This window comes from Haliotis rufescens, unplaced genomic scaffold (genome assembly GCF_023055435.1).
Source record: "Haliotis rufescens isolate VD_foot unplaced genomic scaffold, xgHalRufe1.0.p SCAF_24, whole genome shotgun sequence".
NCBI classification, from domain to species: Eukaryota; Metazoa; Mollusca; class Gastropoda; order Lepetellida; family Haliotidae; genus Haliotis; species Haliotis rufescens.
The window spans coordinates 2,956,728-2,971,829 of record NW_025963935.1 but is presented as its reverse complement, the minus strand read 5'-3'; the positions used below and the strand labels follow the sequence as shown (position 1 = coordinate 2,971,829).

General features: G+C 40.9%; 1 protein-coding gene across 1 annotated transcript in view; it reads left to right on the top strand.

The window, feature by feature from the left end:
• Window positions 1–625: 625 nt before the first annotated feature.
• Window positions 626–15,102, top strand: part of LOC124120338 (serine/threonine-protein phosphatase 6 regulatory ankyrin repeat subunit C-like) — a 38,405-nt gene continuing 23,928 nt past the window's right edge. The window contains exons 1-2 of the mRNA XM_046483140.2: window positions 626–1,355; window positions 10,183–10,241. Of these exons, the coding sequence (XP_046339096.2) occupies window positions 1,183–1,355; window positions 10,183–10,241 (232 nt within the window). The 5' untranslated portion in view covers window positions 626–1,182. The remainder of the gene's footprint in view (window positions 1,356–10,182; window positions 10,242–15,102) is intronic.

Here is a 15,102-nt window from a genome sequence, read left to right as displayed (position 1 = left end):
CGCTATTGATTCCAGTGGGGAACTTGCGTGTTATTGATGGTAGCTGACCTTCACCTTGGACTTTTTCTATGTACCGATAACTGAGCTGACTACAATCACTAAGTGTTCTCTCCACAACATTTTGGCTCAACACCTTGAAAGCTCGGATAAATGTATTTTCCAACCCCACACAAATCTGGCTTTGCGTTTCTTTTTTTGAAGAGTATATATTAAAGTTACTAAATGGTGATAATACCTTTGACTATTACTGCGTTCTTTGTATCAAAGACAATATTCTGAAAAAAGTGATCCATCCTGTTTTCTATTGTGGCGCAACATGCATACCCGTTTGCCCCAGCTGGCCTTTTGCCAAACACTTGAGTCGGGCCGACCTCCACGGTAACTGTGAGCAATGGAAACGAAAAGAGTTATATTTCTCAGTCTTGTGTTGTTGTGTGGTGTCAGTGACGTTCATGCTGACACCAGTTTGGCCACATCCTGGCCACATATATCAAAGCAGGGAAAGGATACTTGTTAATATCAAGACTTTAACGTGTGTTTGTTATCACTGAAAAAAGAACTAGCTTACACGTTCATTCCCGCCTTGATAAAGCAAGTGAAACAAGCATTTTCTGACATTCTATTAGAAGACTATTTTGGGAATAGTATCAGCGGACATGTTCTAGATGTAGTTAACAGCATGAAAGCTGGTATTCATAACACAAAGACACAACTTCGCTCAGTGGCATGACAGTTCAGACATGTTGAAAGGGAAGGAGACACTTGCAAAGCGAGTCTTGAAAATTACGTTGCCAGCAGACCAAAGACATCCATAGTTTACAACTGCAGCTGAATGAGACGGCTGCTGTTCTTCGTGATGCAAAGATAATGCTGCTCTAAAGGAAGGGGGCGGTCGGGTAGCCTAGTGGCTAAAGCTTTTTGCTCGTCACGCCAAAGACCCCAGTTTGATTCCCGACATGGATACAATGTGTGAAGGCCATTTCTGGTATCCCCCGCTGTGATATTGCTGGAATATTGCTAAAAGCGGCATAAAACCATACTCACTCACTCTTAGGGAGGATTTGATGACACCGAATACAAGCTGTGTGATGAGAGTAGAGACAGAAGTAGGAAATGCAGCTAAGTTAGGTACTGACATTCTGAGTTTGAACATTTTACTAAATAAGACGATTGAGGATTTACATGCTTCAAAGTAAAAGAATCACTGGTCTTACAGAGGACATGATGACACTGAATACCAGCTGTGTAGTGAGAGAAGATATAAAAGAGAGCGACGTTATTGAAACGTCGCTGGCTACATCTTCATTCTCGCAGGTGTCATTGACAATCGCCTTCTCCGTTTCCTGGTGCTGCAGGTGAGACTTTTACCCGATATTTCTTTTGATTATGGAAACGGTTAATTAACAATCGACTCTGTTAACATTCCATGCTAAAGCTGTTTGATATCTATTATTCCCTTGGAATAGAACATAAATGTATGCCTGGAATTTCAAACAATGTATTGAATACATACAAAGGCAATGCCTTCCTCTGCCTTTAGAAATGTGTCTAAACCTTCTGTGTTGTAATGGGAAGACAGTAAATTAAGCTTATTTCAAAGTTATATTTAGCATTTAAAATGACAACATACAGCATGCAGAGCATTTCGACATGGGTTTAGTGTGTCAACATAGGGCTTACACAGCATGGCAACATAGGGCTTACACAGCATGGCAACATATGGCTTACACAGCATGGCAACATATGGCTTACACAGCATGGCAACATAGGTCTTACAGGGCATGGCAACATAGGGCTTACACAGCATGGCAATATAGGGCTTACACAGCATGGCAACATAAGGCTTACACAGCATAGCAACATAGGGCTTACACAGCATAGCAACATAGGGCTTACACAGCATGGCAACAAAGGGCTTACACAGCATAGCAACATAGGGCTTACACAGCATGGCAACATAGGGCTTACACAGCATCGCAAAACATAGGGCTTACACAGCATAGCAACATAGGGCTTACACAGCATGGCAACATAGGGCTTACACAGCATGGCAACATAGGGCTTACACAGCATGGCAACATAGGGCTTACACCGCATGGCAACATAAGGCTTACATAGCATGGCAACATAAGGCTTACACAGCATGTCAACATAGTACTTACACAGCATGGCAACATAAGGATAACAGGGCATGGCAACATAAGGCTCACACAGCATGGCAACATAAGGCTTACATAGCATAGCAACATAGGGCTTATACAGCATGGCAACATAAGGCTTACACAGCATGGCAACATAGGGCTTACACAGCATTGCAACATAGGGCTTACACAGCATGGTAACATAGGGCTTACACAGTATGGCAACATAGGGCGTACACATCATGGCAACATAGGGATTACACAGCATGGCAACATAAGGCTTACACAGCATGGCAACATAAGGCTTACACAGCATGGCAACATAGGGCTTACACAGCATGGCAACATAAGGCTTACACAGCATGGCAACATAGGGATTACACAGCATGGCAACATAGGGCTTACACAGCATGGCAACATAAGGCTTACACAGCATGGCAACATAAGGCTTACACAGCATGGCAACATAAGGCTAACAGGGCATGGCAACATAGGTCTTACAGGGCATGGCAACATAAGGCTTACACAGCATGGCAACATAGGGCTTACACAGCATGGCAACATAGGGCTTACACAGCATGGCAACATAAGGCTTACACAGCATGGCAACATAGGGCTTACACAGCATGGCAACATAGGGCTTACACAGCATGGCAACATAAGGCTAACAGGGCATGTTTACGTTGGGTTTAAAGAGCAGGTCAACAAAGGGTTTACTGGGCATGTCCACATAGGCTACACTTGGTATGTCAACATAGGCTTTATTTGGCATGTTAACATTGGGTTTACTTGGCATGACAACATAGGGCTTAGAGGGCATGTCAACATAGGGTTTACTTGGCATGTCAACAGATGGTTTACTTGGCATGTCAACATAGGGTTTACTGCGCGTGTGGGCATAGGGCTTAGAGGGCATGTCAACATAGGGTTTACTTGGCATGTCAACATAGAGTTTACTGGGCATGTGGACATATGGCTTCGAGGGCATGCCAACATAGAGTTTACTGGGCGTGTGGACATGGGGCTTAGAGGGCATGGCAACATAGGGTTAACTGGGCGTGTGGACATAGGGCTTAGAGGGCATGGCAACATAGGGTTTACTGGGCATGTGGACATAGGGTTTACAGGGCATGTCTACACAGGAAGTTTTCAACTACAGATAACGTTTTTGTCAATCATTGGTCAAAAGAAAAAAATCTTCTGTGCCTTTTGCAGACTGCACAAAAGCACTTGAGACTGTCTGGAGAACTGGCCCCGAGATCACGAAAGTTTTTTGCTAAGCACGAATTTTGTCTTAAGTTTTTAAGATTTTGCTTAGCTAAGATTCAGTTAAAGACTGGATCTTGAGACGGTCTCAGCAAATTCGTAGCTAAGTCTAAGTCTAAACCGGCGTCATAGGGACACGCGTACGTTAACCGCACGACGGTAATCATCGGAACTCTTAAGAGAAGGGAGATGGGAAATTCGGGTTGTTTTTAAACCCAGCTGTCGCCACTCTCCTACCCAGAGTTCCATGCGGCCGGGAGCCAGCCAGCATGGTCCCTGGCCTCAGACCACAGCTCCCTGGAACATTGTTGACAGTTGTTACTGCAAGAGCAAGCTGGTGGATGCTGGCCGAAACATGCAACAGCATGCAACAGGAGAACAGCCTACGACTGATAATACTTATGGTGGGCTGTCATGTCACTGCAGATAGCAAAGAAGGAAATTAATTGTGGTCTGAGGCCACCTCTTCCACAGGCCAGTGCCATGAGACGATTCGTCACATCTTTCACAGCCCATTCAAGATGTTGCATATGCTTTTCATCCGTTTCATGTTTGACAAGTCTACACCTTTTTTAGATCCAAATGTCAAAGAATGGTTATGGTTCATTGAGAAAGTATGCTAATATGTGAAAATCTACTTGTTTTGGCGTAGTATTTTCTTTGTTTACATTGGTTGTACGGCTCCACGTGCTGTCATCGAAGTCCAACGGAGAGCTGTGATACAGTCACTTTGATAGATAAATATATATTGTCATGCAACTCACTGTCGCAGTTGTAGTACCATATATATATACTTATGCAAAACAATATGTAAAGCGCCCCCAAATACTTGCATAAGTCCGTTTTATAACGATTTATGAAAAAGCGCGTTTGTTTACAAACAAGAGAAAAGTCCGATCATGTGATATGCAAATTAGTTTTGCTGATTCACCACTGCGCCTGAGTGTGAACTGGCGCGTGTAGCGTGTCGCGTGTGGCATGTTGTCTGCGGTAGCTTGCAAACATGGATGACAAAAAACGTAAGGTAAATTGGACGAAGGAAGAAGAGATGCTTGTGTTGGAGGAGGGAGGGTATTCTGCTTGGAAAGCTGGACGGATGTCAGCGGACCCGACAGCAGAAGCACATTTCAAGCATCCTAAAGATACTGCAAATTGATAGATCGAAGGTTTGAGTTATCTTGGCTTGCAAAATTTGTATCCACGTCCTACCCTTGCAAAGATATATACTGTTCTTATGGTCGACGAAACGATATTTTGCGGTCATCTATTATGCAAAGCTCCGTCGTCTGTTCCGTCACAGGAGTCAGAAGCTTCCAGACTCACAGATTGATTTATGGTGATGGCCCTGCTGCTTTATTCCCCGCTATGTTCACCAAACCATCCACATAAAAGTAATTTACAATCTGGATTACGAACAATGTTTGATGACATGAATGATTGGTGGGATTATGAAAAAATCATCTTATTTGTCAGTTTTAAAACATCTTTCAACATTTATTATGTGTTTCAACAGCCTGAAGCAAAAACAAGTTCTTTTAATGAAATCACAGGCAGTACATGTATATACACCAATTTACAGGTGCGGATTTTGTATCAAATTAACTAAAACATACTATTTGGGTATTGTCTAATTAATATTGCGGATGCTAAGAATTACAGACCCATACATTTGACAGCTCTGTATTTATTTGTGTATCAATATATTATTTTTCATTGTGGACATGCACCTTGTTTTATATTCAGTTAATCATAAATGTCATAATCTGACTTGTACTCTAGTATCATTCATACATATGTTTACAGGAGATGTTTGACTTCAATGTTTATGGAAAATATTCAATTTACAAAAATACATTTTTTATCTCAATTGCCTGAACATTCAGAGAATGAAATCCCTTTCTGTTGACAAAGTCAGCCTCGTTGACCTTTGGCATTTGGATTTTAATCTGTGTGCCGTCAACACAGCCAATCACATTTGGAAATCCCAGATAAAGTAATTCGTATACTATTAGCGGTAAACTGAGCATGCTTGTGGAACTGAAGCAGAGCAATGTATTTTCATCACTTTTAGCACAAATACGGTACAGTATTTTTTTAGGTGGCACCAGTGTCGTGTTCTAAATTAAGATTAAAATGGCCGCCTCCGGAGACTCGGGGAAAACACTGTACGTATCCATTTCGTGTATGTGTTTATTCAGACTGTTATATTAATGCTCAAATGTCAATGGTGGGTGTATTACTTACCAGCAATAATGCATGCCAATAATTTTACACCTTGTAGCCTCTGACAATTTACGACGTGCCAAGACAATTAGGGTACTGAACACGCAATACAAACTGAAAGGAGAGAGTGTGACATGTCATGATTCCAAACTTGATTTAAAAAATGTTTTGGTTGCACGTGCAGTACATATCTCCAAAAAAGTCCTGCTATACAGCAAGATGCTATATGTCACAAGGATTAATCAGTAACATTCTGTTCTCTTAATTCACAGAATTATAGGTCTATGAAATAGGTGTTGCCTGATTAATTTCCATTAACATACACTCTTCAAACAAAGAAAAGTACAAGTAGATTTTTAGGAAATTCAATGTACCTAATAAAGTCGATATATTTAATTTAATATCATAGATACAGATATTAAATTTTGGAGTTTGATAGTCACATGTTGTCGCTGTACAAAGGCATCGAAAACTGTTCATTGTCATATCAAATAAGGCCACAAGGTTACGCTGAACTCAGTATCTCGTGTGACCGCTCCGGGCAGTAATCACAGCTCTGCATCTCCTCGGCACTCCTGGATAAGTGTACGAATTCTGTCATGTGGAATACTGCGCCATTCTGCTTGTAACTAAACTGAACTGAACTGAGCTTTGTTAACGCTCAGGCCGCTATCAGCGGCATCAGAAGTACAACATAATTTCAACAACATAATACGTATACATATAGATATAGAATACATACAAAAACATCTTGGCCGAGCATGCATTCATATTAATACAGATTTACTATGGCAGCAATATATGTGCAATTCAAAAAGAGGGAGAGTTACTTGATAGGTTTAAACAATGACATGATGATTTTACAGAATTTTGACAGTTTCCTCAATGTTTCTAGTCGTGAATTATTGAAAAGTAAATTCATTTTATTCATATTGGGTTAAATGTAGTAGAATCTGTGTAAAAAGTGTTTTCTTTCGTTTTCTGAAGATGGACAAATATACTAATAATGAAATTCATCATCTATGTCAGATAATGTGCAAAGCTGTCATTTCCTCTCGGTTAAAGGTATTTTTCTCTATCTCCCAGTTTCAATAGGTAGATTATGACCACAAGTTCTAAACTTAAGTAAGACTCGCCAAGCGTTTTCCTGCAGTACGTTTAAATAATATTCAAAATTTAGGCAATCATTTTTGTTGATACTATCCATTGTGCCTTTTGAAGACTTATCCCGTGCACTGGTCCAACACTGCAGGTTAATGTCATTTATTGTTTTATGGAGTAGATGTTTTAGGTATGAGGGATTTTTTGAAAGTTTGTGAAAACCAAATGTAGCTAAGTCCAAGTTCATCAAAAGTTCGTTATATATATATGTAATCCATTTATGTTTACATTTTCCAAATAGGTCATCATTAAAAAACAATGTGTTGGCTAGTTGTGAGAGAGTCTGAGGCGTGTTCTGACGTTGACGTACACGTCAATCGAGTTCATCCCAGAGGTGTTCGATTGGGTTCAGATCTGGAGCCAGGCCAGGCTGTTGATGTTGGCATTATGTAGGAAGTGACACAAGATGTGTGCGGTGGAGCGTTGTTCTGCTGAAACAGCTCCCTCTGGTGGCCAATGATTAGAAGAAGGTGAGGTTGAAGAATTTGATTCATGTAGCGATTTGCTTTCAAAATTCCCTGAACCACAACCAAGTCAGACCTTGTGGTGTTGGATATCAGTCGGATGGTCTGCAAAGGAATTGAACTGTGTGAATCGGTCACAAAGGCGACGAATGGTGCCCCCCCCCCCCCCCCCCCCCCCCCCCCCCCTCTGGTGACAATTGAATGACAAATTATTTTGCTTGCCTTTTGATAGCCACTACCACGAGTTACGAATGCCATCGCATGCAAATGCATTTTGCTTTATTGTTTTCCTCCATGACATTGTTGAAAAAGTGTGAAAACAATGCTGTTTAAAATATTGCAAATCGACAATGGCTTTGTTTTGACACACCGTTTATCGAATATCAGGCCACCAATATTTTCGAATGAACATATATCATATGTATATGCCATATTTTTTGTGTAGTCAGATTCAATGAACTAAATACTACCTGTGCCTTTCTTTTTTTGGAGTGTGTGTATCTAAAACCAAGGTTTAAATTCTTTTAGGTGAACAAGCTAAATCATCAAAAGTAATATTTTTTATAAGTAAAGGACCCCTAGAAAAAAAGAAGATACCCGTACCAACCGAGGAATAATATTCCATTGAAAAATAAATTGTTGTGAGAAATAAAGCTCTGATTGAAAACGCAGCGAAAGTGATGACCTGTTTTTTAAAAAGTGCCAGAAATATAAACCTACCACACGATTGTCTTCTAATTGCTTTTGATATAATGGCTGTTCCGAAATGTTTATATTGTTCAGATGAATGGGGTTTTGAAAATTAGAAGTTATAGAAAAAATACCCTTAAAATTGTTGAAACTTGCAGCCCGATTAAGAAATTAAACGCGAAATTCTATGGTATGTTGAGAACTTGGCTAATTTATATTAAACTGTTTAAAAGTATGATAACCTACTGACACAAACTGAGTTGCCAAAATTGCATGCATACAATATCACATTATTTGTATCGCTACATTACATACTAAACTATGTTGGACTCACTGAAGTGTTACATAAACCGTACATACGCAATACCATTTTGCTAGTTTCAACTGTCGAAAAGACACTTAAGGATCCGTTTATACAAAAGTCGAGGGAAAGTATGGAGTCGAGTCCAAAGGGTATATACTATAAACACTAAAAGTAAGTAAATTATCTGTTACTCCCTAATACTTCAAATCATAACTTGCCCGTTGAGACTGGCCGATGGCAGAATATACCAAGAGAAGAACGACTTTGTCAAGTCAGTGATTCACTTTCTTTTCAGATGCGATTCTCTTCTCTAACATAAGAACTCCGTATATTCCAAACAATACTACACGTGGTCAAATATTTTTAAACACTGCAGAACTGTATCACCTAATAGGTTAAAAGATATAAGAAATTTGTCCAAATATATTTTATGTCTATGTAGGTTAATTAGAAAGAACTGATGAACTTGTCACTCATCATGTTGATATGTTTGGTATTTTGAGTCACCATTCCAAGATTGTTAGTTCTCCCTTTCCACGTGAATCGTGAATGTACAAACGTGAGGTGCGCCGATTGTTGATAGTTAGCATAGCAAGCTCCATAAGCGATATCTGTACAGACTTTGAGATGCGCCGACTGTTGATGGTTAGCATAGCAAGCTCCATAAGCGATATCTGTAGAGACTTTGAGATGCGCCGACTGTTGATGGTTAGCATAACAAGCTCCATAAGCGATATCTGTACAGACTTTGAGGGGCGCCGACTGTTGATGGTTAGCATAGCAAGCTCCATAAGCGATATCTGTACAGACTCTGAGATGCGCCGACTATTGATAGTTAGCATAGCAAGCTCCATAAGCGATATCTGTACAGACTCTGAGATGCGCCGACTGTTGATGGTTAGCATAGCAAGCTCCATAAGCGATATCTGTACAGACTCTGAGATGCGCCGATTGTTGATAGTTAGCATAGCAACCGCCATAAGCGATATCTGTACAGACTTTGAGGTGCGCCGATTATTGATAGTTGGCATAGCAAGCTCCATAAGTGATATCTGTACAGACTTTGAGGGGCGCCGACTGTTGATGGTTAGCATAGCAACCTCCATAAGCGATATCTGTACAGACTTTGAGGTGCGCCGACTGTTGATGGTTAGCATAGCAAGCTCCATAAGCGATATCTGAACAGACTCTGAGATGCGCCGATTGTTGATAGTTAGCATAGCAACCTCCATAAGCGATATCTGTACAGACTCTGAGATGCGCCGATTGTTGATAGTTAGCATAGCAACCTCCATAAGCGATATCTGTACAGACTTTGAGGGGCGCCGACTGTTGATGGTTAGCATAGCAAGCTCCATAAGCGACATCTGTACAGACTCTGAGATGCGCCGACTGTTGATAGTTAGCATAGCAACCTCCATAAGCGATAACTGTACAGACTTTGAGGTGCGCCGATTATTGATAGTTAGCATAGCAAGCTCCATAAGTGATATCTGTACAGACTTTGAGGGGCGCCGACTGTTGATGGTTAGCACAACAAGCTCCATAAGCGATATCTGTACAGACTTTGAGGTGTGCCGATTGTTGATAGTTAGCATAGCAAGCTCCATAAGCGATATCTGTACAGACTTTGAGGTGCGCCGATTATTGATAGTTAGCATAGCAAGCTCCATAAGCGATATCTGTACAGACTTTGAGGTGTGCCGACTGTTGATGGTTAGCATAGCAAGCCCCATAAGCAATAAGCGATAGTTGCTTCATTGATTTGCCAATCACTCAATCACATGATATTTATACTACAAAAAACATATTTACAATTGTTTTAATTTTTGAAAATATTTAGATGCATAACATTTGTCGAACGGCCATAACTTTTATGTGTAATGATTGTGTGGTTTATATAGTTTTCTGAACAGCATAGTCTGTGTTTCAGCCTCGTGTGCTGCGAAACGACGCGAGATGGCTCAACGTCTCCCAGTGACTACACAGAAGGTAGGTGGGGAAACCCAGCAGGCAGAAAGCCCACTCCTAAATCCTTCATACAATTAACAAGCTGGTGTAAAGACCCGTCGTGGATGCTTCTTGCATGCTATCGTATCTCAGTTGTGTAGATTGGTGCTCATGTTGTCAACAACAGGGCTGCCTCATGCATGCTATTGTATCTCAGTTGTGTAGATGGGTGCTCATGTTGTCAACAACAGGGCTGCCTCATGCATGATATCGTATCTCAGTTGTGTAGATGGGTGCTCATGTTGTCAACAACAGGGCTGCCTCTTGCATGCTATCGTATCTCATTTGTGTATATGGGTGCTCATGTAGTCAACAACAGGGCTGCTACTTGCATGCTATCGTATCACAATTAGCAGATTTAAGCTGAGAAGCACAATATCTAAATTTAAGGGCAGGGCTTAGGAACCACAGATGATCAAAGCATGAAAGGAAGAATGACTGTCACATGTGAAATGAAACAATACTCACAAGTGAAATGAGAGATCAACACTTTAACCAAAGAAATTGTTTTCTTTTTTCAACGAGTGAATTAGCCATCTGTCGAAAAAGTAACAACAACCCAATAGCGCAATTATGAGTGTTTGTCACATGCGATAAAACAGTCCTACTGAGAATCTAGAATATCATCTGTATTAAGGGCCCAATGTGTCGTGTATACATGGAAACCTCTAACAATTGTGGTGCAATATTTGGTCAAATGTGCCATATAGGAGCGTGCTACAACAATTCTTGAAGATCTCCCGGTTTGGGAGATCAATCCATTCTACCATTTAATTTAAGCCAATGGGCATAAACACGTTTTAATATTGTTATTTATATTCGAATAAATAACAAGGAGGCTTACAACGCGTGCACTCCCGGTATAGATTCTAAGAGGTGTTGGTTTTTTTCCAAAAAGGACATTTCGAGTCTGATTCGCGCGGTCGTCATTACAGCGAGGGGCCAGCCAAGTGGTCAAAACGTTTGCTCGTCTCGCCCAAGGCATGCATGTAACTTCGATACCTCACATGAGAAGAAAGCGTTGAACGTATTTCTGATGTCCTACGACGTGCTACCCTGGAATACTGCACATAATAAACGGCATAGAACCATACTCACTCACTCTTTCCCCGTAAGTTGACATGTCCTGTAACGCGTTTAACTCACTTGGTGCCACGGGACCGTAGATGGAAATGATCCTTTTCATCTGTGCAGATATTAAACACTGTGTGCGTAAAATCAAAATCATAACCGTCATTATAGCGTTAACATAGTGTGACCGACATTTTATACAGTGCCACGGATGGCGAAATATTGTGAGATTAGTAAAGAGAGTCCGACCTTTTTCTGTCTAGTTTAAACTTCAAGCGTTTGACGGCGAATTTTGTTATGCACCCTTGTCACATACATGAAACTGTTTAAGTGTCAGGGAACCAATCTGAAAAATAAATCTGATTAGACTACTCATAAAGATTTACTTTTCCCTCCCGTAGAGTTATTGGCGTAAGACTACTAACGTTTACTCCGCAAGAGAAGTTATTTTCAAGTATAGCATATTTCATCGAATGTGTGTCTTTGCGATTTGGCGGGCGCTTGAATCAAAAACTCTGTGCAGATTATTGTGCAGACAATTGTCGTATACATGCACGCCCGTTTTGACAAAAAATACTGTTGATGTTGTTTTATGTGAAATTACCAAAAGTTTTGAGTTAAGGATCCAAATTCGTGACCATGTAAATGAGTTTTCAAAACCATTTCACATTTTGTCGCAAATGGAGATTTTAAAAGTGTCAACAACATCTAAATGTGAGTCGACGCCATAATGTAAACAAATTGTGTCAACGTCGGTTTCACAGGTGGTAACTCGGCCCCAGTTTCTGCCAGTGATACACGCGGTAGAGAAATAATACAACCTCTACAAACATCAATTTAACTTGATGACAACTAAAGTTGACAGGTTAAACAGTCATGGACTGAGTACACTGTAAAGTTCGATTTGCTTTTCTTTACTTTGAAACAGGGATAATGGCGTTATAATTGCTTTGCTGAAATAGTAAATATCGTTTGTCTAATGTACATGTACCTGTAACATGTTTGTTTGTTCAAGATAATTAATGATAACTATTTATGAATGTATATACAATGTAATGTAAAATCTCCTCCGAAAATGGAATATGTTATCATAACACGATATGGTTCGTATTTCCACCTTTGTGCATTTCGTATGAAATGTAATGAAGATTACATTCACAAATTATTGATGTTTAGTGAACTCTTGATTACCATATGACATTCTATCGCATCATTATTGTGTGTATGCTGTAGCTGTTGTGCTAGAAAAGAGTAATCACGTTGTTACTGTTGTTGTTATTTTTCAATGGCGTTGCAATCTGCAAGTTTATTTGTATAAGCTAAGGACTTAGTCACACATTCAGGATTGTTACGGCTGTCCTTGATAGGACTATTCCCGATTAAAATTTGTCAAAAACCTAATCTAGATCCTGTGATTCGTGGCGGTAAGTTCACAAATTTGTAAAGTACATTTATTTAATCACGACAACAATCAGATATTGTCCAGGAAGCGTCCGAATCTGACCCGACAGCGTCCCCATTCTCCCGAATGCGATCAGACAGTGACAAGACAGTGAACCGACAAAGACGGTTCGTATTCGTCAAGATCTGGACGCAATCAGGATTCAATCGACAAGAAACGGCAATGAACAATTTCTCCAAATCATGCCTGTTCACCACGAGAGCATCCCGATCCAAAGGACACTGTCCAGCCAACACAGGATTGTTACGATTTTGTTCCGATAGAGCAAAATCTGTCACGACAGAGTCACGATCGCAATCCGACTAGACAAAATGGGTTGAGTTTCCCAAATGTTACGGGACGCACCATACTGTCGGGAGTTCTTGGCCGACCTCTCTGGACCTTTCCCGATCCGTAGGACTTTGGTACGAACGTGTACGACTGCGTTCAGACAATCATATGACATATCAGATCACTGAGATTGTAATCCGACCTTTCCACTTTTCGTGTCGTAGCTCTGTCTCATGTAAAACGGGAGCCATAATCGGCACTGTGTAAACTGAGTGTGTGAGTGAGTGGGTGAGTGAGTGAGTGAGTGAGTGAGTGAGTGAGTGTGTGAGAGAGTGAGTGAGTGAGTTTCCAGTAAAATCACATCGGAGACTCGAGAAAAAATGCTGCACACATTGTTCCCATGTAGGAAATCGCTCTAGGCGACCCAATCCTTTTCCGATTCCAGATCACAATGCTAACTTCAACTCCAATGTTGACCAAAATGCATGGAATCATCATGACCGTTAAATGGATGCACAGATTAAACAGAGTGACCACAAGGGCAGTGGATTTCTACTTGTGTCTTATTTCATGCTACACTGTAGGACTTATAAAAGACGCGTGCACCCTCGCGCGCTCCACGCTATCACAAATTACAGTGTCACGTGGCTTCTATAGCAAGTCTTTTTCATCAAAAGTATGTAGCTGGTGAGCATACCGTCGTTTATGTAGAAAAAAAAATTATTGTCTCCTGCAGACATTAGAGGGATAACTATCGTTATAGACGTAAACCTATATCCCCCCCCCCCCCCCCCCCCCCCCCTCCCCCACTGTAATTGGTTGTCAAATGATATACATGCATGAACGGTGCATACGCATGGCGTGCATTGCTTCTTGCTGCATATAAATAAACATTTGACAGAACACAGCACAGAACACAGCACAGAGCACGCAGATAACTTTACACAGCAAACAGCACATGATACAACACACAGAACACAGAAAACAACATAGGACACACAGCACGGAACACAGCACACAGCACAGAGCACAGAACACAGTATGGAACACAGAACACAGCCCAGAACATGACACACAGCACAAAACACAGCACATGATACTGATCACAGAACAGCACATAACTCAGAACACATCGCGCAGCACAGAACAGAGAACACAGCACAGAACACTGAACACAGAACACAGAACAGCACACAGCTCAGAACGCAGCACACATCACACATAACACAGCAGAGAACACATCACAGAATACATCACAGCTCACATCACACGGCCAAGACACAGCACACAGCACAGAACACAGAACACAGCACAGAACACATAACACAGCACAGAACAATGACACAGAACACAGAACAGGACACAGAACAGAATACAGAACGCAGCACACATCACACAGAAAGCAGCACAGTACATTTAACACAGCAGAGAACACATCACAGTACACATCACACAGCCAAGAACACATCACACAGAACACAACACAGCACACAGAACACAACACATATCACATCACACAGCACATCACACAGCACTCAACACAGCACACAACACAGAACACATCTCACAGCCAGGAACACAGCACACATAACAGAACACAGCACACAGAACACAACACATATCACATAACACAGCACATCACACAGCACATCACACAGCACACAACACAGAACACATCAGACAACACAAAACACAGCACACAGCACAGAGAACACCCATCACAGATGGCAAACTCCTAGATTTCTGCGCCAGGTACATGTGGTCACACACACACGCCGATGACACAACACAAGACACAACGGAATACACACAACACCAAAAGACAGACTTCCAAAACATCAAGAAGAAAACGCAAATTCACAACATAACTTTGCATTGAATCTTATCAGTATATAATTATAAGACGAAGAATAGTGACAAATGTGTTGAAAATCAGAGAATTATGTTCGACTGTGTTGTTTTTTGTTTCTCTTACATTCTGGTGTCGATTATGAAAATTACATGAAGATAACAGTTTAGGAATCGCCATTTCCTATTCAT